Genomic DNA, 23,903 nt, shown 5'->3' on the forward strand with positions numbered 1-23,903 from the left:
ATCTGGTGGGAGGATGATGCCAGAGGCCTTGTAGTTTATTGACAGAACTGAAAACCATAGGCAAATTTCAACCCATGTGCACATACACATGCTCTTGCGAGAGACTAATTTTGGTTCATGTGGCCTTGGCCAAGATATCCCTGCTCAGTGTTGTGACTTGCCCAAGATCTCAATAGAAGTATGTGGAGAGGACATGGAACAACCTAGAAGCAGCTAGGAGGAAAAGATGAATCCCAAGACCACACGGGAAGAAGCACCAAGTGAATGTAGATATTTATACTGTTTGAGTAGATGAGCCTTTAAGGTCTAAGTAGAAAGGAGTAAGAACAGCTACTGTAGCACTTAAGTTTTCGTGTTACTCTGGAAGGTACATGAACTTTTGCATACAGTGTTGCCCCTGGGAGAATAGGATGTGAGGATCTAACCTGTGACTGAGAAGAGAATTTTGTCCAGGCTGAGCTATTAGCACTGTGTCCTCATTGTTCTGGATGGCTGACCTGTTCAGCATCCATAACTGACCACTGCATGTTGCTAGCCAGCACCATGTGAAGAAAGGCTGAAAAGAGAGCAGGCCTTCTGGGGAGGTATAAGACGTTCTTGGTTAGGGTGTAGTAGAAAATACATGAAAGGGTGCAAAACTGTACATACAATCTAATCTCGACAGCAAAGAAAAATAGGCATCAGAAAGACTGAAAGGAAACAGAAACCTGTTGACAATGAACTGGAGCTAACAGTAAGGCAGAGGGCAGAGCTTGTGATTGAGATGGCCTGCAGCTGTCAGGGCCCTTGGTCAGGAGGCACCCTGAATGTGAGAGTATGAAGGGCAGGGGACTGTGTCTAGGTCAGCCAACTGAAGGGCAGGACCCTTAAGGGAGAGCCTTGTTCTGCTGCCCTTGCCAGTTGCTTGGCCTGGGGAGGTTAGAGAGTGGGATGGGCATCAATGTAGTCAAGTGATCAGAGGAATAGCTTTTGTTTCCAGAGGATAAGCTAGGAAGTCTATTAGCCCCTAGGCTGAATGGTACCTATTAGAAAACATCAAATGTCCTGCACTAGTCATGGGAGAATCTACCACTTCTGTGCCCTCCTTCCCCACTGTATCTTTAACAGTAGATAGAAGCCAATGTTAGTCAGCTTCAAATTGGTACTCTTGGCGGAGTACTGCCTTGGCTAAGTACATGGGTGTGGGTGTGGCTCTCTGTATCTTACAAGGCCAGTCAAGTATTCAAGAGTTGAGTCATACTGATCTAGCTCACAAGAGCTGGACTAACAGGCCTGCTGATTTATGATATGCTGACCCTCAGGAGTCCATATAACCTGCACCTGGAAGCCAGTGAGAGGAGCAAGAGCTTTGTAGGTTGAGGTTGTTAGGCCAGGGCCCCTTCTCTGGGTAGGGTCTGAACATACCAATGGTGATGTTCCCAACTCTAGATAAAACTGTGCCAATTGCTTTACGTATCTGAGGTCAGTAACAGCCCTTATGAGTTAAGAGTAGTGCCTACTTTCATTCTACCTTTGATGCTCAAAGAATAAGTTGCTTGCCTAAGTTACAGTTATTATATTCAGGCCTCTGCCTTGAAGCAGTCTATACCTGTGCTAGTCACTCTGGTGGTCACTGTTGACGTGAACATTTGAAGCTGAGTTAAAATGGGAACTCCAGCTTGTCAGGGTTGCTAGCCACCACATACGAAATACTTGACAGCCATGTGTGGCTAGTTGAGCTAGCCAGTGCAGACTCACAGCACATTTCCACTGCTACAAAAACACCTGAATAGCACTGGTCTATACAAATTGTCTTTTGTTTTTCAAATAAATCGGATAGAGTTGCTCTTGGTGAACAGGAGGTATAAACTTGTCTCAGATGTGGATTTGTACTCACTTGTCCTAGGTTTTGAGGAGGTAAATCCATCTTCCTGGAGCCTCTGTATCCCTCAAATAACCTACCCTCCACACACAAGCCATATTTTCTACCTGATGCCAGCCCCTCCCTTCCAGCTGGAACCCTCCCCTGTACTAAACCAACACAGAGAGTAAAGCTCTCAAAGTTCATTTTGTTCTCTTTCAAATGAGGGCTCAGCCTGGCAAAAGGGCCATGCTGAGAAGTTTTTGCCAGATAAGCACTTCTGAGGGCTGTCTTTTAAATAGATTTAAAATATGTCTGAAAGTAAAAAAGGGGTAGGCAAGGAAGAGGGGACTCTGCTCCTTAATCACTAAGGGAAACCGTAGAGGAAACTTGGTGGGGAAGAACAGATACTGCAAGACATTTATAAAAATTGTAGTTCAGTGGGAGAGTGCTTGCCTAGCATGCATGAGGCCCTAGTTTAGATCCCCAGAACCACAAAACTAAGGTGTTTAAACAAAAGATGACAAAGCCAGCACCCAGATCTGAAAGATTTAAACCAACAAGAGCAGCTGACTTCACTTGTGGTACCCATAGCAATGAATTTCTGGTCCACAAGAGGTCATGAATTGCTGATGGGGTTTGGAAGACATGCTGCTTGGAAGATAAGGCCCACCCCTCCTCTGTTCCTTGTCTACCTGCCTCCAGCCTTGTGACGTGGAGTGGATGGGAGAAGGGGCCCAAGGGAGAGGGATGGATGTAGTCCTAGCAGGGAGCTACCAGCCTCCTTTTCCGGATACATGCCCAAATCCACTCTGGGGAGACCAACTGGGCCCCAGAGTTCTTGTCCCTGCTACCCAGCACATGTGTGGCTGAGGCCATGTCAAATTCCTGTACCAGGTCCCCATCAAATGCCACAAAGTAGCGTCTGAGTCGGCTGAAGTCTGGTGTGGAGGGTGGCAAGTACAGCCGCACCCCAGTGAAGACATCCAGCAGCACCTGCGAAGGTAAAAAGGTCTAGGTGGGGCTTTACCCAGAAGAGCACAGGACAGAGAAAGATTAGAAAAGAGTCGGAAATGGAGGGAGCCTAAAGTTTAGGACACAGCAGAGTTTACTGGAGAAAAGGCACTGATACCCTCATGCTCTGCTCACTCTAAATGACACAAAACTGACACTCTCCCATTCTTGCCTACGGAAAAAGGAGAGGGGAACGGACCCCAACATTTGGGACCTAGAGATAGGAAAAAGGACACGTCTTCAAGAGCCATCCAGTGGCTCTCAGACCCAGTGCTCCCTGACTCAGAGCCATCTTTTGAAGATCAAGCAGTTCACTTTACACAGCTAGCTAGACCAAGGGTTCCAGAGTCTCACTCATCACTGCAGAGGAGTTCAAGGACATCAGGAGGACAAAGGGGGAAAGTTTCTATTTTCTTTTGGGAACTGGGCTCAGTCTCTGAGTTGTCAGACTTCTGTGCTACTCCTGGGCAGGGATGTGGAGGGTAAAGGCACAGTCACTCGTGTTTACTTCCCCATCTGGCCTTTGGGCCAGCAGCTTCCCTGCAGTGAGTCGGTACTTAGTTCCTGGCCTCAGTAGGCGCTAAAAAGATGTTGCCAAACCAAAGGGTGATTGAGTATAAAAGAGAAATGATTCCTCAGCCAGGAGGAGAGTTACCAAGCCAGGGAGCTCTCCCTCCCCTTCTTGGCTGAACTTGGTTTCCACCCTGACCACAAACACACTGCTGTACCCACACCCAGGCTGGGCTTTAATGTAAACTGTCACTTGGGACTGGCAGCTGGGTGGGCCCTTGCAGCCCTTCTTGCTAGGCTGGGCTCTATCTCCTGCCTGCTGGCACAGCTTTCCTTCCTCTCTGCTGGCTGGCCGGCCGCCTCTGCAAGGCAACAAGAGGGCACAGGGTGGAGCAGCAGCACTGCCAGCCTGCTGCCTGCAAAAGTTCATGGGCAGGCTGGAGCACTAGGCCTCGGGGCTGCCGTGCACTGCTATTCTTACCCTCACCTTGGTTTGGCACGGGGTTTCATCAGCAGCTTTTCTCTTCAACCCCACTTTCACTGGAGAAGACTTCATAGCTGGCTTCTCTCTTGATTTCACAGAGGAAGGCTTTGTAGTGGACTTGTTGCCTGCAGGGTAAGAATTCAGAGGGTAAGAACTGCTGATAAGGGTTCCTGAAGTCAGGGACAGACCAGACCCTTCCTCTGCTATAAGCAAGGGTGACAGGGAAGGAAAGGCATCAGCTAAGTCATTTAGTTCAAAAGTGACTTATTCCCCAGTCAGATTGGCTCTCCCAGGGCACTACCATTCAGGTTTACCTAGCAGAATAGCTTCTGGCCTGGGATTGGACACATACCAGGAATGCAGTCACTATGACCCGCAGTGAACACAGATTATCTCAGAGCTGTATGTGAGACTTAGGTCCCTGTCTTTCCCTTCAATCTCTGTTGCTCACACCACCCTCTCCATCACTTCAGTACCCCCTTCCCTTACCGCCTTTGCTGTTGGGGTTACTCAGCTTCCCTTCAGCCTTCTTGGCACTGGCAGAGGGCTTATTGGGGGAAGCTTTGGAAGCCTTGTGGGATGCAGCAGACCTGGAGGTACCCTCATTCTCGCCACTGCTGCCTCCTGTAGTGGAGCTCCCCTCATCTCCGGCCACTACAGTGAAGTCTGCCTTCTCCTTGGACAGCTGGTATAGTTCCTGAAAAGAGATACAGAAGGTTGACTGCTATTATTCTCAGACACTGACTTCACTATATGTGGGGAGTATGATTTAAAAACATAGCTGGGGAACAAAGAGGTGAGAAAGACAAAACAAGCAAGGGAAAAAACGAGTTGGATTCCTTGGTGCTTTCCCAAAGTAGTATCAAAGTGCAAATCACCTCTGGATCCCAGGGTTTTTTTTTTGTTGTTGTTTTGGTTTCTTCTTTTTGAGACAAGGTCTTGCAGTGTAACTTGAGTTGCCTCAAACTCCTCCTGCCTCAGCTTCCATTTACTGGTGTGCTGGCTGGACCTCAGTAGTTCTTATTCTGCAAAGTAGGACTTCTGCCTGGGGCAACCCCTTTTAAGGAGGTTGGGGGAGGCTGGCCTGAGGGCTGATGATAGTGAGCTGGTGGGAAGGAACCTTGGACTACTGCCCCCTGGCCCGGCACCAGTTTGGTCTCCTGCACTGCCCTCCTAGCCCAGTTACAGTGCAGTGCGAGACAGAAGTTAGAGGATGTGTGAAGAAGCCAAATGCTTAGGGTTCCTAGGGCAGGACAGCAGGGTAGAAGACACACAAACATCCTAAGAGCTGGCACCTTGAGTTGGGGGAGGTTAGTGGCAGATTTCCAGTCTTTGTCATCCCGGATTCTGGTGCAGCGAGGGAATCGGATGGAGATTCCATCTGCTGTGTGAGCCTCAGATTTGGAGAATTCTGCCCCTGTGATCTCCCACACAGCAGCTTTCTGTTAGGAGTAAGGCAGGTAGGTCATCTCTGGCTAAAGAAGGAAACATTTCCCACCAGTCAGAAGCAACTCAGAACAGGCCAAACCACAACAGCTCTGGCTGGTGTTAGTCCTGCTGTGGCTGCCAGTCCCTTCTAGAACCAGCCCTCTGTGACAAGAGAATGGGCAAGTCTCTTTTTCTCTCTCTCTCCTGAGGATAATTCCCCAGTGCCTGAGACGTTACTGAATAATTCAGATTCCAGTCCCTGGGTAGACTTTCTGTAAGGTTGGGATAACTTTTCTGAAGCATTAGAAAACTTGCAAACTGATTCTGTAGGCCAGGGACTATAAGCCAAAGGGTGATACCTTAGGGTCTGGAACAATGAAGTCAGGATAGTAGATTTTGTTGACCTTCAGCCAGCTGGGTATTTTGCTGGGATCCTGGAGGAGAAAAGATGTTGTTCTGGGCTGTCCCCAGCTGGCACAAAGTTGGCAATGGGACTGTGAAATGTGATTTAGGTAAAAAGGGTGACCCTCACCCCACACGATCCTCTCTTGTGGGGGCTGTGGCATGCAGGGCACTGTGTACAAAGCTGACAGATTTAAAGGCCCATTTCTGCTGCCATGGTCAACAGCAGTCTCCATTCTGGGGAGGCAATAAATGATATCTGTGGTCCCCAAAGTGCAGCTGCTGACTGACAGCCTGGCTAGGATCAAACAGGTCCCTTCCTCACCTTGCTGATCTTCACCATATCCAGCTCCTTCTGCAGGCGGACAAGTGTGGCATCATCATGGCCTCCTGCACACTTGGTGACAGTGCACCACTTCTGGCTGCTAGGGTCATAGCAGCCCATCAGGAAGATGGACATCATGCCACCTGCAAGGGGAGCATGGGCTGAGTGTGGGTTACAGAAAAGGGCCTCTTATTTAGCTGTGATTTTTTTTTTTTTTTTGGCAGTGCTAAGGATCGAACTTGGGCTCTTGTGCATGCTAGACAAACACTAAGCTACATCCCATGTGATTTTTAAATTTTGGTTACCTTTATTAAGTTAGGAATAACCACACTCAACTTGGCTGGGCTTTGGCAATTGGATGGCACCTGGCACATAGTATATTACCTGAAAGTATTAGTTCCTCAGATCCCAGCTTCCTCTCTAGTGAGAAAACAGATTTTCCCTAATGAGAGAGCTGTCAGACCCTGCAGAAATAGCTATGGGGAGCCTCCTTCTGCCAAGGCAGCACAGGGCATTCTTGTCCAACTTTACTATATCCCAAGTCCATAGCTCCCAGATGTCCCTGCCTAATATGACTGAGGCCAGGTTGGATCCCTCTAAGGAAGTCATGACTGGACATGCTGGCAGACCAAGACAATAAGGACAGCCTGTATCTCACGTGCTTCCTTCTGAAAGAGTACCATTGCAGTTGTCAGATGCACTGACCTTTGCTCCCCTGCCCGTAGAAAGCCCCAAGAACCACCAGGTCAGCTGTGTCAGCCATGGCCCCCTCATTCAAATAGTCTTTCTTCACTTTCAGCCAGTGCCGCTTCCCAGGCTCATATGTACCCTGAGGAAATGCAAGAGAAGGGCCACAAAGTAGAATGCAAACTCCATGAGAGTGGAATTTGCCTTTTTTACCACTGTAAACCAGATCTACCATAGTGTCCAGGCACTACAGGAGACACAAAACCCCCCATCTTTCAGATGCAGGAAAGACTTGTTCCAGCCCTGGAAAGGCTCCTCCTCACCTTCTACTCCCAACCACCACAGGTGCCACTGCCATATCCTGTCCTGTCAGGATAGGAAAGGCTCAGGGAAGAGGGATCAGGACTTTAGAAAAAAGCAACGGGTGTGGCCACTTTACCTTCACATCCTTCAGCACCAGCCCTTCCAGCCCCTCCCGGATCACACGGTTAATCATGTCAGCCAAGTCTGAGGCTTTCTGAGGGACAATAGGAGAGATGTTGAGATGGTGTGAGAATAGAGAAGGGAATAAAGTGGCAGTTGTTCCTTTCTGTATACTAGGAAGTATCCCCAGAGAAACATTCTAATCTTGATGTAAGGGACAAAAGGTTTATAAACCAGGGAGCCTCCTAAACAGACAGATGCTGTGGCTTTGAGATGCAGGGTGCTTAGCTAGGAAGGACTTTCCTGCCTTGCACTTCTGGGTGAAGATTAGTAGACAACATCTGTAACAGTCAAAGACAAACACACCAGCAGCCCCCATAAGATAAGACTTAACCCAAGGGGTTCTCTGCTCCACTTTTAACCACCAGGACCTTGCCTCGTCGAGGGTCTTCACTTACTGTGACTTGCTTCATTTCTGAGAACATGATTCGGTTGGGAATTTCTACCATATTATCATGAAGAAACTTCCGCCGCTCACACAGAGGCCTACGGGAGACGGGAGAGCTGAGGAAAGGATCTTTCCACCCCTATCAGGAATTCTGAGGCGAGACGAGCACAGTGCTAAAACTGCTGCTTCAGGAGAGGGTCTGCATGGATTAAAGCTCTCATGTACAACAGTTCTGCTATCAAGGGCCCCATCATGACTGACGATGGACAACCGTGACCTGTGGCACAGAACCAGTACATAGTTATGGTTTCTACTTTATTGAGCCAAGAAAAAACTGGCCTCTAGCCCAGATTGTACAAATTCTGGTCCCACTTGAAAAATGACCCCAACTCTTGTTTTTTATGTCCTGCACCCTGCTTTACCCCAACCCCAAGGCTGGCTGGTCTTCAGGCCAGCAGACTAAGATAGGCCTTAGGACCCAAAGTCTAACTCCTACCCCACAGTTCTTTCTTTTACTCCTTACATGATCGAGGATGTGGGGGCTACAGGAGTGGAGAGGGGAGACATCTCTAAGTGGGGCTGCTTAGACATTTCTCAGCAGCTAACACTGGCTGCTTTTAGATGCAGCTCAATCAAGACTGCTAGTGCTCCCCCAGATGGTTCCTCCCATAGGCTTCCCTACAATTAGGAGCTTCTTACTGTCGTCTCTTCTGAAGTCAAACCTCTTGAGCTGAAAAGCATTTGCCTTGTGCCCCCATAAGTACTACTGGAGTCAAAAAACAGAAACTCTACTGTGCTCACAAGCTATGTCTCTTCAACAGTCCATTTTGCTTTAGGAGAGAATTTTTTTTTTTGGTGGGGGGTTGGGATATCTCTGAAACTTAAGCTCTCAGAGGTAAGATGGGGTTTTCCTCACAATGAATGGGGAGTTGGCTTGTGGCACTGTACCTCTGCCAACCGTGGACGCGAAGACACATATGCCAGGCTTTCCCCTCCTTCCTTTTCAACAGCACCCTTATATTCCCAACCCAGGAAATTAAAAACAGGTTCCTGAGTGTGAAGAAGATATGCAGGGCTGGGGAGGCAGGGTAGCTCAACGGTAGAGAACGTGCTTAGCATGGGTGAGACTCTGGGTTCAATCCCCAAAACACTGAGGGGGGAGAAAAAAAGATGCTAGGGCTGGGTGCCAGTGGCTCATGCCTGTAATCCTGGCTATTCAGGAGGCAGCGATCAGAATGATTGTGGTTTGAAGCCAGCCCAGGCAAATAGTTCCGTGAGACCCCATCTCAAAAAACCCTTCACAAAAATAGGGCTTGTGGAATGGCTCAAGGTGAAAGCCCTGAGTTCAAATCCCAGTACTGCAAAAAAAAAAAAAAAAAAAAAAAAGAAAATCTAAGTAACTCACCTGTCCATCAGGCTTACATCATTAAAGTAGATACAATCAAAAACAAACAGGCAGACATTAGCATCTTGGAAAGCAGCTTTCTGTAAGAAAAAGCAAGGCAGTAGGTACGTGAGAGACAGAAGCATGAAAACTGGGGAGTGCCAGTTCACTTCTGGAGGCCCTCTGCAGCATCTGATGGAAAAGTCCTATTTGTGGTCTTAAAACACCTGGGCCACGAGGGCACTCTGCAGATGGTGCTTGCTATAATTCAGATGTTTGTCTTTCGAAGGCCCATGTATTAAAGACTTGGTCTCCAGGGTGATGATACTGGGAGGTGGTGGAACCTGAGAGGTGGGACCTTGTCAAAGTCCTTAGGTCCCTGACAGTGTGCTCTCTCTCTCTCATTTTTTTGCAGTGCTAAGGCTCAAATGCAGGGCCTACACCTTGAGTCACTCTACCAGCCCTTTATTTTGTGTGTGATGGGTTTTTTTGAGATAAGGTCATGAACTATTTGCCCAGGCTAGCTTCGAACCGATCCTCCTGATCTCTGTCTCCTGAGTAGGAGGGATTACTACTAAGTGAGCCATGGGCACCCAGCTCTCTCCTCTTAATAAGCTAATTAAATCAAGTATTTTGTTATAGTGATGGAAAGCTAACACAGTGCTGAATGGAAACCAACTCAGTTCTAAGTTGGTTCTTCAGTGAGAGCTCATGCACACACATTCAATTTTATATATATGGCCCTGATGCAATAAGTACCTTATGTACCCCCAGAGACCCAAAAGGTAGGGGTTTGCCTGTTTTGTTGTCAATCAGGAGCACCTCAGAATCCAAGATCATGCTGTGGCCCCCAGGAAAAGCCTGGGGGATGTAGTCCTTAAAGTGGGCCACCTGGAAGTAGAAAGGTAGCTTTGGTGAGGGATGAACAGGCAAACCAAGACCCAAAGCCAAGCCCCAGAGATCACAGCCCCACGCCCCAGAAGGAATTTAGAGTAACATGGGGGAGCCCAACTAATGTGTAAAACATAGCTAGCAGACCTTGTCAGCACCTGGACAATAGGATTAGGTAATCTGCTTTAGTACCTCTGTCTAGACCCAGGAAGAGGTAGCTCATGCTGAGTCACTTGCTATGGGATACAGAGAAGGCACGGTTTTGGATAAAAAATAAACAAGAGTGAACATATAGGGAAGGAGGAAGAGGTAGACAAACATGGGAGGTAGGAGGGAAGAAATGGGCAGACTAGTGTCTGTTGCAGAGGACAGGCAGTTATTAGACTGAGGATTAGACTGAGAACAAACTGGTTGGAAAGAAGACAGAAACAAATGAACCCCCTCAGGAGCAGCAAGTGGATGTGAGTGGGGTCTTCTGACCCCTCAGCCGTCTTCAGAGTAAAGAGAAGATGCTTGGAATTGGGTTTTTCCTGATTAAGGAGAGCTCTAATCTTTGATAGCTCAATAGGAAGAAGTCCCACTGCAACACTGGTAGACCCTGCCAGTGATGCCAGCAATAGAGTCCAGACAGTCCCACTGTGGATCAATTACTTGCCTGGGTGGGGCACACAGGTCATTGCCCAGGATGCTTGGAGCAGGATGAGGAAAGGCCTGCCCACCCATCCCACTTCCCTTTAATCCCCAACTCAGCCCTTTAAGAATTAATAGCACAGGAGAGGCAAGGGATGAGGGAACCTTGGTAAGGGAAAGGGCAAATTCTGGAAAGCTGTGCTCAAACATCCTCCTGGGTCACAAGAGGTTCCTATCCAAGGCCATCCTCACCAGAGCAGTTTCACAGTGCCCCACAGAACAAGTCAACCTGCACTACTGCTCTATGTGAGGCAGCGCTCACCTCTCCTAAGCACCTGAAACTATTGGCCTTGACTGCTTTGTCCCCTGTAGACCACACAGCATGTCCCTCTGACCCCCTGGGACTCTGAGAAACTGAGTCAGAGTCAGGAAAGAAGGGGGTAACAAGGTCATAAATTCCATGTACTCTTACGTTACTGGACCCAGATGTTCCCCAAAGGCTTGGCCCTAGGAGCTGACAAAGGCTGAGGAATAAGGTTCTTATACCTGCTACCCTGATTAGGGCAGGAATCTGGGCTCCCAGATGTCCCTACAGTATTGTGTTTATATCAGACCACATACTTTGTGAGGGTCAAAACTTCTGCCCATTTTTTTCCCCACTGCTGTATGCCCACTAGGTACAACAATGCATAAGCATTTGATACATATTTGTTAAACAACACTCTCTTGTACATGAACCCTCATCTAGCTCAAAGGGAGCACACGTGACATGGAGTCACCAAAGCCTGGAACAACAACTGTCCCAACAGCACCACGGGTGAGCTATCACTGTCCCAGGGAGCTCCATTCTACTAACCCAAGTCTGGACTCTTGGCTGTTCCTGCTGAGAAGCCCTTTCATTATAGGAAGATCCCAGAAGTGAATTCAGCTATTCATTTAACAAATAAGAGACAAATTCCCTATTGTGAGCTAGAGCTGGAAGGGCTATGGAACTCTGGCTGATTTCCCAGCAGGAAGGGGAAAGTCAGTCCTGGTTGAAAAGGATAATACCTTGTGAGGCAGGACAGGTTTGAGACTGCGGCTGAAGTAGTTGAAGTTGTCCCCGTTCTTATGCACCTGGACGCGCTCACCATCATACTTGATCTCAGAGAACATGCCATTGGGACACTTCTTCATTGCATACTCGATGGACTTGCAGGCCTCAGCCTTAGGATAGGGAAAGCAAAGGCTAGAGTCTTTCAATGAGGGACTGCTCATCAGAACTCAGAAGTGGGTTAGTCAAGACAGGACTGGGTCCTGGGACTGACTGCCCACAGTCTATGCTCAGGGGAGGGGACTGAAGACATGACTAGAATGGAAAGGACCAGGCAACATATGTTAACTTTAAAAACATTGCTAGAGCTGGGGGCATAGCTCAAGTGGTACAGCACCTGACTAGCAATCATGAACCCCTAAATTCAAACACTAATACTGCCAAAACAAAACAAAGTTAAAATCACTGTCAGAATTGACATGGGAGTGTGTATTGAGGAAGATGAATTCTATTTGTTGTAGAACAAAAAAATTCCACTGAAATAGGATTTAATTTTCAACAATTTAGGCTCCTGCAGGACCTCTGGCTTCTTATTACATCAGTCATGTCAGCATACAGGTATATCAAAGTAAGAGTAAAGAAAGCAGGTGACAGTAAGGCTGCCAGGATGATCATAATTAGGGATCGCTAGGACAGGATATCCAGATACAGGTGTGCTTACTCACATACAAGTGGCAGCCTGACCCAAACAGTAAATACTACCGTGTTTTGTGTTCTTTCCACATCATATATATAATCTCATTTCACTTTTTTTTTTTGAGACAGGCTCTCACTATAGAACACAGGCTGGCCTCAAACTGATAATCATCCTATGTCAGACCCAAGTGTTAGGACTGCAGGTATGCACCACCTCACCTGGTTCTGTCATTTCATCTTTGATGTGATACCTTATATGACAAATATTATTTTTTCATTTTATGGATGAGAAGCCTAAGTTAAGCATTTACTTAGACTAACACAGCTAGTAAATAGCAGGAATAAGATTTGAATCTAGGTCTACGAGTCTGTGTTTCAAACCACTAAGATCTACAGCTCATGCCATTCTTCAAATGACAGCCTATAGAACATATTCCAGTAAGAATTCTTACAAAGTCAGAAGGCTACTTCTTCAGATACCTGGAGGAGGCCTGTACCTGAGATGGAAATCTCACCTCTCACTATTTTAGTGCTGGCTGTTCTAAATTCTTAGCTAGGAGAAAACATTTCCCTACTTCAAACACAGAATCCTAAACAAAGGCTTTAGTACAACATATAAAACAGTGTCAAAAAGCACTGTATACCACCAGAAAACCCGAAGGGTTTCACAGTAAGCATGTACAACAACAGCACATGCAGTGAGTTCTGTTGCACAAGAAAGCCAATAGCCAAATAGAAATCACCTTTCTCATGAAATGGGCAGAAGTCCAAGTTATCTGTCAGAATAACTTATTCCTTAAGCTTCCTTTCCCTTCCCAAGTCACCCTGTAACAGGAAATCTGATTCTGCCAACTCTGAGTTATCTTGCAGCAGGTCACAGAACTTTAGGGACTCCTGAACATTCCTGTCTTCAAGAAAGATGACAAACTGTTCTAGTAGATGTTTCAAAGAGTCTCATGTACCATCTCCACAAGGAAACTAAAGACAGAGAGGTGAAATAACTCATCTAAGATTCTACTGCTTTTTAGTGGCAGAGCTGAGGTTCAGGTCACTACACTGGATCTTCTTGTCTCTTCACTTCCCCATTGAGCAATGCTCCACTGCACCTCCAGTCTCCTTCCCCAAATTCCTCCTGTCTACCTGCAGCAGCTCTTGACATTCCCTATCAGATCTCACCCTGAGGGATGGGTAACTTGGATAGACATGGACTGCAGAGAGAGGGCAGGGCAGGGCAGTTAAGCTCACCAGCATGGGCTGCACAGGCGTCATCAGAGAGGCCTGGACGCTCAGAGCCCGTCTCTGGCCTGGCTCCTTCTCCACCTCCTGCTCATTTCGAAGGACCCGCTCCACCACATCTTGCAGGTTGCGTGATGCTTTGAAAGCTTCGTAGGCATTGGGGTCAAGGGCATCTAACCTGCCAAGGTGGACAGTAACAAAGAAACAAAACCTCTACATTTGGAATTACAGCTTTGGATTGTAGTATATCCTCACAGGAGAGATTTTCATCTTGTAGGGAAAGGGTCAGCAATGTTTGTTCAAGTGGTAGAGCTCTTGCCTGGCAATTGCCTGGCAAGTGTGAGGACCTGAGTTCAACCCCAAGTACTGTTAACTGTAGGGAAGCAGTTGTGTTCTATCATCTAGATTTTAACAGAAGAAAAAAAAACTCTTGGAAAATTCAGTCTTTTGAAACCTTGTGCCTATATGGATATGGCCTTAGCAGAGGAGGGGAATGGAATGGGCAAGAGACTCATCCTATACTTTCTGAACATATTCCACACTTCCAATTATAATAATTGTGAGAAAAGTACTGTTAACTCCACTTTCCATGTAAGAAAATGGAGGTGGAGACAGGAGTAGGGTCCAAGAGGAACTAACAAACAAGAATGAGGATTCAAATCCGTTATCAGGACTTGAAAGTCCTGATACCAGCCAGGAACAAAGGAAGCTGGTACTTACACATGTTTTGCACCAGAGTTCATCTTCAGATCATGTTTGATCAACCTGATGATGCACTTAAGATCATTGGCTGTACATCTATGAGGATGAAATGATCTTTTAAGAACTGTATTCTCACAAATCTTCCTTCCCAAGTGATTCTACTTCCCAAAAGCTGTCCCCATTGGGTGTGGCTTGATTGGGGCAGTTCCCCCACCTGGAGGCAATGTCCTGTAGGGCCTGCTGCTGCTCATCCTCCTTGGTGAGCTTGGAGAGCTGCAGGAGGAATTCATCCACTTCCTGGATGGTGAGGAGGCTCTTGGCAGCTGGGGGAAAAGACTTGCTCTGCTCAAAGAAGACTCTGATTGTCTCTGACACGTCACCCTGTCTCCAAAAACCAAAATGTCACTGCTGCAACCCCAAGGTGGTCAGGTGTATCCCCTAAGACATCAGGACTAAAGAGGAATCAAGAAATTTCAATCATAGCTCCTATCCCCAACTCAACTCTCTCTTTAGTGACTCTCATCCACAGTTCCTAGAAGAGGTCTGTCTATCCACATAGGATCTGTCACTTGCCTTAGCTGAGAAGAGACATAAGCACTAATCCAGGGCTGAGCCAATATGATTCCTGCTTAGGAACTTGAACTAAGAGAAAAATAGTCATCAGAAAATGAGGGTGCTTGGGTGGAAGCTTTCCATGGTGCCAAGGATGGAGTAGCAAACAAACCAAAGCTGAATGGTAAGCCCACATACAGGAGGAAAAAAGCAAGAAAAACAAAGTCTAGAATGGAGCCCCAGGACAGACAGAGAGAAGTCTTAAATCCTGACCTTTTTTTCTTTTTTTTTTGTTAAATCCTGACTTTTGAGATACAGCCTTTTGTGGCTCAGCAGTGGTATGGTTTTAGTCTTTGGCAACTTATGAAATTATCAGCAGTAGAGTCACATTCAACTCCCCCACTAACAGAACCTTGTTCAAGTAAGTTTCAGTTTCCTAAAACTGTATGTGCCAACCATAAAAAATTGGCTGCAGGTGCCTGGCTTGTCAGACCTCAACTGAAATACTGTTTCCCCTCCCTTCTTCTGACCTGCTCTAGGTCCCGTGCCATATCATCAGGATTGCAGTTAAAAATTCGGCTGAAAAGCTTCACAATCTGCTTATCATTCAAGTTGTAAACACTCTTAATGACACCAGGCAGCAGCAGCTTCACTGTTAGGTACACATCACCGTGGAAGCCATCTGGAGACAGAAGAAAGGAACCCTTCTTGAGAAATGGAGCTTAAACAAATAAATACATAAACTCAAGGAAGCATATACCAAAAGAGAGCTATCACTGCCTATGCTCCCACAGTACTATGTGCACACCACTATAGTAGCTGGTGGTTTATGTGTCCGTCTCACCTTGACCCCATGGATGAACTCTTTCTAAGCAGAAACATATCTTTAATGACAAGCTCATTTCAGATGCTCAGTGACAACTGGTTAGATGAATCTGGAAGAAACTGAGCTGGAAGATTCTATTCCAAGTTGTGCATATGATGCACAAAAACCTTATCATGTATGTTGGTAATTAATTTTTCTACTGTTCTGGCCTCCTAGGGCCAAAATCAGGGCAGAGGGAGAAAGATGACAAAGCACTCTGAAAAGAATTGGCTACATTATTTGTGGGGTTTAGTGACAAATCCAACTGTGGGGCCCCTTGTTAAAAATTATTAAGAATTCAAGACAGCAATAGCAGAGCATGAAAGCAAGTATAGGACCCTGTGCAACTGCAAAATTTATATGCCCATGAAGCCAGCTGTGGCCCCGAGCTCTTCTGAAGAAAAACCCATCTAGGATGTTCCCAGCCCACCTCCTGTTGAGCCTTTCTGCAAGAAGTCCTGGATGATCTGGGTCTTTGTGTTGTAGCTAGGATTATCAGCCACCATGGCACACAACTTCCGAAACTCCCGAAGCAGACAATCCTTGTGCTTGGGATCACATTTACTTGAGGACAGACTTGTTTTACGAGTAGGGCTTGAGGGGGCTTGCTCAGAGTTGTTGGGCTTGGCTGTTGGAGAGAAACAATAGAAGATTCACTTTGTTTTTCTGGGAAGGAAGAAAACTAATGGGCATTCTGCTCATATTTTACACATAGTTTCACTTACTCACCCCAAGGAGCCCCTGGGGAAGGTATAATTGTATTCACGTTAAGGTAAAGAAATAGAGGTCATTGGGCTGGGGTGTGACTCAAGTGGTGGAGCACCTGCCTAGCAAGTGTGAGGCCATGAATCCAAACCCCAGTACCACCAAAAAAATCAAAGAAATGGAGGTCATTTCTCCAAATCTCATAGCCTCAAGACCAGACTGAAGTACATCTGCTTACGTGAGTATTCATATAGAAACAAAGGCTGCCTTCATGCCAAGAGTGGTCAGGAGGATCTCAGAGCAATTGTAAAGCTGACCCCAAAAAAGCTGGGATAAGAAAAGAGGAAGAAATCAAAGGACATATTTGTCAATGTGAAATTACTGCTATTACAGATTGTCAGAAATGGCATATGCCTTGAAGACCCAATTCAGTGTCCTCTTACTGATAGGGAGACCTACTTCCTTGGTGGCAGAACCAGGATAAGGATTCCAGAAAAAAGTCAGGTCCCACTGGTACACTCCCAATATTCTCTCCCCTCACCACTCCAACCTATTTTTTCTTTCTTTTTTTTTTTGTTTTTTTTTTTTGTGGTACTGGTGTTTGAATTCAGGGCCCATGTTTGCTAGGCAGGCACTCTACCACTTAAGCCATTCCACCAGCCTCTTTTTGTGTTGTTTTCGAGACAAGGTCTAAAAAAAATATTTCCCTGGACTGGCTTTGAACACAGTGCTCCTGATCTCTGCCTCCTGAGTAGCTAAGATTACAGGCATGAGTCACCAGTGTCCAGCTGACCTTTCTTTTCTAATTATCAAAATAAAAGGTAGTCAATAAGTAGGGCTTTCCTCCACATGCCTAAAAATAACTGTGTACAATGCCAGTGATTCCCTCACCTGGTTGTCATTTCTAAAGCAAAAGCAGAGCCATTAGCAAGCTGGCTGCTGACAGAAGCTTCTTGTCTGGGATGAATACATTATAAATCTGTCATCTCTGATCTGAAGTCTAAATCAGATTTTAGGGGACAAAAGTCTTCTCAGCATCAGTGTTCAGTCATGTTGCAAAAACAAGAACACCCTATTCCTCTGAATTCCTCCCAAATTCCAGTCCCAGGACTAGTATCCTTTCGGAATCAAGCTGTCCTTATTGTCACTTAGATTTTTTTTGTGTGTATGGGAGTACTGGGGCTTGAACTCAGGGCCTTCACCTTTGCCACTCCACCAACCCTATTTTTGTGAAGGGTTTTTTGAGATAGGGTCTTGCTGAACTATTTGCCCAGGCTGGCTTCTAACCACGATCCTTTTAGCAAATACAAGGCCCTGAGTTTAAACCCCAGTATCGCAGAAAGAAAAAATCGAAAAAGTTCCGTTTATCTTAATGTAACAAACAAAATAAATAAAAAATCAGGCTCTGTTTTTCCAATGTTATCTACTGAAGTCTTCATGAGAACACTGGGGTAGATGAGGCAGATACTGCCACTCTTGATTCACAGATGAAGCCATCGAGGCTCAGACAGGTAAAGACTTGCTCAGGGCTCCAAGCTGTCAAGCAAAAGTGCTGGTACCAGACCCCAACTCTTCTGACTTCAGGTCTAGCTTCTTTAGTCCTCAAACAGTTTGAGTCCAAAGGGTTTGGCTTTATTATTTTCTTCAAATGAGTCACTCATAACAATTTCCCAAACAATTAAACAGACAATAGAATATAGTTAAAAGATCACAGGTGCTGGAGTCAAACAGACTTCAATATAATACTAACTCTATTATAAAACTGAACTTCAGCTTTCTCATTCATAAAAGCAGCCTAATAAAAGTACTTCCTGGGATTAACTGAATAATATATAAAATCCCCAGGCCAATGCTTTCTGTGACCTATGGACACAAATGTTCTTGATCTTCTCAATTCCTGTCTGAAGCCCATGCTCTAGCAAAGTTTTACCACATTCCTGATTTGAAATGGTAATTCTGTATGTTACATTAAAAAAAACATGTATGTGTATGATTGTAAGTATGTGTGTAAATGGTAAAAGAAAGAAAACTTAACACTTTGCTGGCCATTTTCCCTATACCAACATACAAATAAGAGCTGCAATCCAACTCTTTAGGAGATGTGATTTGATTCCAAAAGCCATTAATTTCAAGTCCACATGCTCTATCACTAGATGGTCCTGCCTCCCAACAAAATGAACCACCATTCAGATCCTCTCTTCTCTCCTGCTTTTTGTTCCATGAACATTTCAACCCTTACAATAGTTGTAGGAACTAAGAAGAGAAATCAGGGGATACAATCCATGCATGAGATCTTTCTTCTTCTATACTTTCATCTCCAGTTCAGGCAAATTTAGGGAGACAATTTCTTAAAATTCTTTCATTATAAAACATAAGGAAATGAAGAAAGGGCAGGTTATAAAAATCTGTTTGACCCAGCCAACAACTTCGGACGAGATCAGGCGCGTTCAGGGTGGTATGGCTGTAGACCCAGCTAACAACTTCAAATGGAAAATGTCTTGACAAAACAAATGTGTTCCTGCTACAACAGGGACTAAAGTTGACAAGGAAATGTTACAGAAGTGGAGCATAGATAACTAGCCAGTACTATCTCTGCCCAGATAGAAACAAATTACCAAGAATTTTCATTTAGCCAGAGCCTCAAATTAAGATACCAAAAGAAAAAAGTGACCATTAACAGCTAAAGTAACCCTAACCTATCTTACCTGAAAAGCCAGAAAATTTCCGGGGACTTGTATTGGTGATAAAGGAAGTGCCTTTCACTGGGGATGTCACCTGGCCAGTGGTTGTCAATTTAGCCTGGACAACAGCTTTCTTCTTTGGTGTGCCTGTTGCCTTAGAAGACAGATCTGCAGGACCCCAAAAAGAGGGAAAAATATCCTTGAGTGAAAGATCTCTGAGGAAGCTTCTAAAGATTTTATCAACTGCTCTTACAGCCTTGCTTGGTAATCTCTACCACAGTACTGCTGGCTTGTTCTCTGAGTGGAGGTAGTAGGTAAGAGGGTTTTGGGTGGACCTAGTTACCATTTACCTCTATCAGTATCTTAAATTTTCATCAACATTCCCCACTTCTTACCCTACATACAATAATAACCAGAAGTAACATGATTTGGGGGATATCCGTAATCACATTTTGGTAGGTAAAATCTATCAAAACCCTAGGTTCATACAACAGTTCCAATTTTAGATGAACAAAAAAGTTTAATGAAGACAGATCAGAGCATGTCAGGTTGACACAGAAGGAAAATTTCCAGCTGTTTACTTATCTGAGTCATTTGATAGTTCCACTCTACCCCTATTTCTCTTCCTCTGCATGAGAGGGTCAGTAGGTAACAAAAGCCAAAGCCAATAACTAACGCAGGGGAGGGGGAAAGGGGAGCTTGAAAATGAAGCATATATGGGAAGCAGTTTTTCTCTCCTGAAAGTCTTTTTACCTCTCAAAGAACAAGAATAAATACCTATTTTTAGAGCCACTGTGAGTTTTCCCAGTGACCAGAACCATACTTAATTGAAGATATGAATATTATGTTAGACACTAAAGGTCAGAGTACTAAATAAATTTGGTAATATTGGTTTAAGATTCCTAAAACATGCCTATATACACTCATGAATATGCATGTACATGTGAAAATGTAAACACATGTATTTGGGGAGGGGAGCAGGAGGCAGCACTAGGTTTAAACTCAGGGCCTTGTGCCTGAATCAGACCTCTAACCCCATATGTATGTGTTTTTATGTGTATACACATACTTTTTGTAGCTGACTGGTTCAAAGGGCTTAGAAGCAAATATATTCCTGACAAGTACTCATAGCATCCAGAATTTGATTTCTAATACCTTTTTTTTTTTTTTTGGCAGCACTGGGGTTTGAACTCAGGGCCTCATGCTTGCTAGGCAGACACTCTACTACTTGAGCCACTCTATCAGCCCTCTAATACCATTCTCCACTAACAGAAACCCAGGTTCCTCAGAGAAATGGCTGATTCCAAGGCTAAGGTAGGACACATACAGATAAGACTTACAGCATCTTGTTATGCCCAAGTATGTAAGTACTTTAAAACAATTTTTAAAGAAATAAAATGTGCCAGGTATGGTAGTGTACCTTGTGATCCCAGTACTTGGGAGGCTGAGGCAGAAGGATCACCATGTTCAAGGCCAGCATGGGCTATACAGGGAGACCCTGCCTCAAAAAAACCCCCAAAAAACAAAAAACAATAGAGAGGGTGTAAAGGACACAGAAGCCAGCTTAAAGAGGCTGCTAACTGGCCAAATATGGGATAAGACCAAATTAATTAAGTACAGTAATCAATTATAAGTCACTGGGAAAAGCAATAATCCATGATAATAAGCTGACAGATAAGAGGGTGGCAGTAGGTACCCTAGTCTTTAAAAAAGGTCAGGTTGGCAGAGTAGCTCAAGTAGTAGACTGCCTGCGTAGCAAGTGTGAAGCCCTAAGTTCAACCCCCTGTATCACCACACACACAAAAAAATTGTTATAAAAGACGATGGAAATGTTCCAGATTAAAGAAGTCTAATGAGACATGACAACTAAAGGCAATACCTATTCCCATCCTAGACTAGATCTTATTTTGGAGGAAAAAAAGCTATTAAAGATAGTAGTCAATCAACTGAGAAAATAGCACATAGATAATAAAGTATTATATTGTGGAAAATTTTACTGAAATCGATAGCTGTATTATGGCCATGTAAGTGAACATTCTTATTCACTGAAGTATCTAAAGGTAAAGGGCCATGATGGATGCAAATTACTCTCAAATGATTCAGGAGAAACAAACAAACAAATATGTGTGTATACATATGTACAGTGAGCATATGAACCCAAATGATAAAGTAAAAAACTGTTAACAATAGGTAAACCTGGATACATAGAATGGGGTGTTCGTCGTTCTATTTTTATCCTTGTCACTCTTCTGTGTACTTGAAATTTTTTCTAAATAAAAAGTTAAAAATAAGAAAGAAAAGACCGGACTCTATCCTTTTTCTATCAGCACCAGTAAGATGAGAAAGCCGTATTCTTCATCCCACCTGCAATGTGTTGGTTTATCTGTTCCTTTTCGTTATCTTCCAGCTCTTCCCAGCCTTCCAGCTCTGTGAGGTCTTCAATCTTTTTTGTGGTGGCCCGAGCCCGCTCTAGTTTCTCAAACATGCATTTAATATGGTACCACTCTTTCATATCACCCCCAGACTCTGAGAAAGGATTGGGTACCACTTTGCCAATTCGGCATACACCCTTCACAATTTTTTCCTTGCATTTTTTGCAGCCGGCTGTGCCACGCTTAGCGTAGTCCACACAGAACCGTTGTTCTGCCATCTCACAGGGGCCACTGCAAAGTCCCACATGCGACCCTGACAAGAAAACAAGGCGGGTGGCACGTGGGCTTAGATTGCCTCCCTGGAATGACTGAACAGGCTTTCTTCTCTGAAGGAGGCAGCACCCACAAAGCAGATCTGTTTCTGACCACTGGCTGAACTGTCTTATGTCAGGCCAGTGATATTGTTGTCGGAATAGGCAGAGTTCTTTTTGGCCAAGAGCACGAAGGTTTTGTGGGAAGAGTATCTTGAAAGCCAAAGTCATATAGCTGGACAAAAGGGCAGGAGACAAAAAAGACATAAATGAGAAGCTAGTTTTCCAATTTGTCAAAGGCCAAAATCTCATACAGTCCATGCTAACCAATCACACACTTCCCAGAGCATTCAACATTCATTGCCAAGGATGAAAGAGAGTTCCAATAAGGAAACTCCAGTTTCCAGAAAGATGTTCAATGATCTAATGTACACAAATAAATCTAGTAAATCACAATGGAGAGAATCCAAATAATGAAAGCGTTTTTCGGGCCATTAACAATATGTGATATTCATAATGGATGATGACTTTTAAATAGTACCAAGATCCTGAAGTTTCTTTTTAATCAAGAAAAATTGTTTACGAAGTGTTAATGTGAAGCATAACACATATGCCAACCTCAGAGAACAATTAAACCAGTATATATTTGTGATTTAAACAGAAACCCACTTCTGAGAGTTAACTAAGCAGACCTAGAATCAGACTGCCAGGGTTCAAATCCTAGCTCAGCCACTTATTAGCTGTGTGACTCTGATTGCGTAACCTTTCTGTTTTTCAGTTTTTTCATCTGAAAAATGCAGCTAATAATAGTATCTAACTCAAGGGTTTGTTGTTCTAATAGAAAAGCCCTCAGAATAGAGTTGGGCACACAGCAATGGCTCACTAAGCATTAGCACTTACTATAATCAGGGAAGTAGTTAACCTTTAAGCAGAAGGCTCCCTATGTGCAATTAACCCGTTTAATTCAGCAACCTGAACCAGGGACCCTAAAGTAACTAAATGGTAAGAATCACAGGAGTTGATGAATCAATCCAAGTGGAAACAGTGATTATATCCACACTTTCTTATATTCATATTTTTAAAGCACCTTTATAGTTCTAATTTTAAACATACTGGAAATTATCTTCAGCATACTGCTGTGAAGTAAAATTGCTATTATGCTATAATAAAACGCAGGCTTCACTTACTGCCGTGCAATAGGGTTCAGAAGAAAGGAGATGGACTTTGCAATCAGGAAAGGGAGGGCAGCAAGCTCAGCTCAGCATCGCTACCTTGGAGAAATCTGTGTGTCAGTTTTCTTTTTACAAGAATCCATAGGGTGTGTGTGTGTGTGCCTGAAATGAAGAAGAGAGAGAGAGACTGTGTGTGTGTGTGTGTGTGTGTGTGTGGTGTGTTTGTGTGTGTAGGGTAGCCTGAACTCCCTCAAATGATAAAATGTGCCCATCTGAAAATGTTCCATTTGGTGGGGAGAGAAGATTCCTAACTTTCGTGAGAGTCATAATGGGTTTACACAGCTCCCAAAGTTGAAGGACCACAGACGCGAGGTTGAGGACCGAAGGCCTTAGGAGCTGGGAACAATCTGGGTTTCAACGCTTTCCTAAGAAACCGATCTAGAGCGCAGCCCGGCCGCCGCATAAGGAGGGGAGAATAATGGAAGGCGCAGACTCGCGGCGCTCGGGCCACGAAGAGGCACAGCGCCACGGTGGGGAAACCCGCAGTCCCCTTCACTGCCGCCGCCCGCCGCAGCCGCCGGCCGGAGAGGGGCAGCGCAGAGACCCGTCCGGCCGCGTTTCCCCGCGCGCTCCGGCACTTTCGAGGGGCCGGGCAAGGACCGCGGGACCGAAGCCCAGTCGCGTTGGCACGACTGCCAACGGGGGTTTCCGCCGGGCCGGGACTCCTGAACACCCCGGGGGCACCCACTTCGGAGTGGAGAGTGGGGCGACCCTTCCCTCGCGCGGCCCTCGGGGTCCCGGGAACCGCGGGCCTCCTGTGGGCTCCCATGGGGGCCGCCACGTCACGGAGGGTGTGCCCCCAGGCTCCGCAGGCGGGCGGGGGGAGGAGCTGGGGGGCTGCTCCAGGGCTGCGCCGCGTTCGGCTCCGGCCCGCGGCCCTCCCCACGCCGCGCCGCCCCTCACCTGTCTTCCCGACCTCCCCGGCTCCGGCGCTCGGCACAGGCCTCCAGACCAGGCGCCCACAGGCCGCAGGTAACCCACGACAGCTAGCGCGCCTGTCTCTTTAAATACGGGTCCTTGCGCTGGCGACGACACTGCGCAGGCGCAACAGC

The 23,903-nt window shown here is 45.6% G+C and overlaps 1 protein-coding gene across 2 annotated transcripts; it reads right to left on the reverse strand.

The window, feature by feature from the left end:
• Positions 1-3: 3 nt before the first annotated feature.
• On the reverse strand, positions 4-23,903 carry Lig3 (DNA ligase 3). 2 transcript variants are annotated; one of them, XM_020161216.2, is made up of 20 exons: positions 23,755-23,903; positions 21,301-21,854; positions 18,961-19,104; positions 15,981-16,178; positions 15,216-15,367; positions 14,348-14,514; positions 14,152-14,229; positions 13,441-13,609; positions 11,517-11,672; positions 9,705-9,836; positions 8,967-9,046; positions 7,572-7,659; positions 7,130-7,207; positions 6,709-6,832; positions 6,004-6,146; positions 5,636-5,710; positions 5,144-5,290; positions 4,338-4,545; positions 3,852-3,973; positions 4-2,836 (listed from the first exon to the last, which is right to left on the reverse strand). In XM_020161216.2, exons 2-20 carry the CDS (start codon positions 21,848-21,850, stop codon positions 2,603-2,605), a joined length of 3,045 nt encoding a protein of 1,014 aa, XP_020016805.2. In that variant the 5' UTR covers positions 21,851-21,854; positions 23,755-23,903; the 3' UTR covers positions 4-2,602. The 2 variants fall into 2 exon arrangements, with proteins under 2 accessions (XP_020016805.2, XP_073902444.1); XM_074046343.1 differs by lacking the exon at positions 4-2,836 and adding an exon at positions 2,843-3,726.

This window comes from Castor canadensis, chromosome 11 (assembly GCF_047511655.1).
Source record: "Castor canadensis chromosome 11, mCasCan1.hap1v2, whole genome shotgun sequence".
NCBI lineage: Eukaryota > Metazoa > Chordata > Mammalia > Rodentia > Castoridae > Castor > Castor canadensis.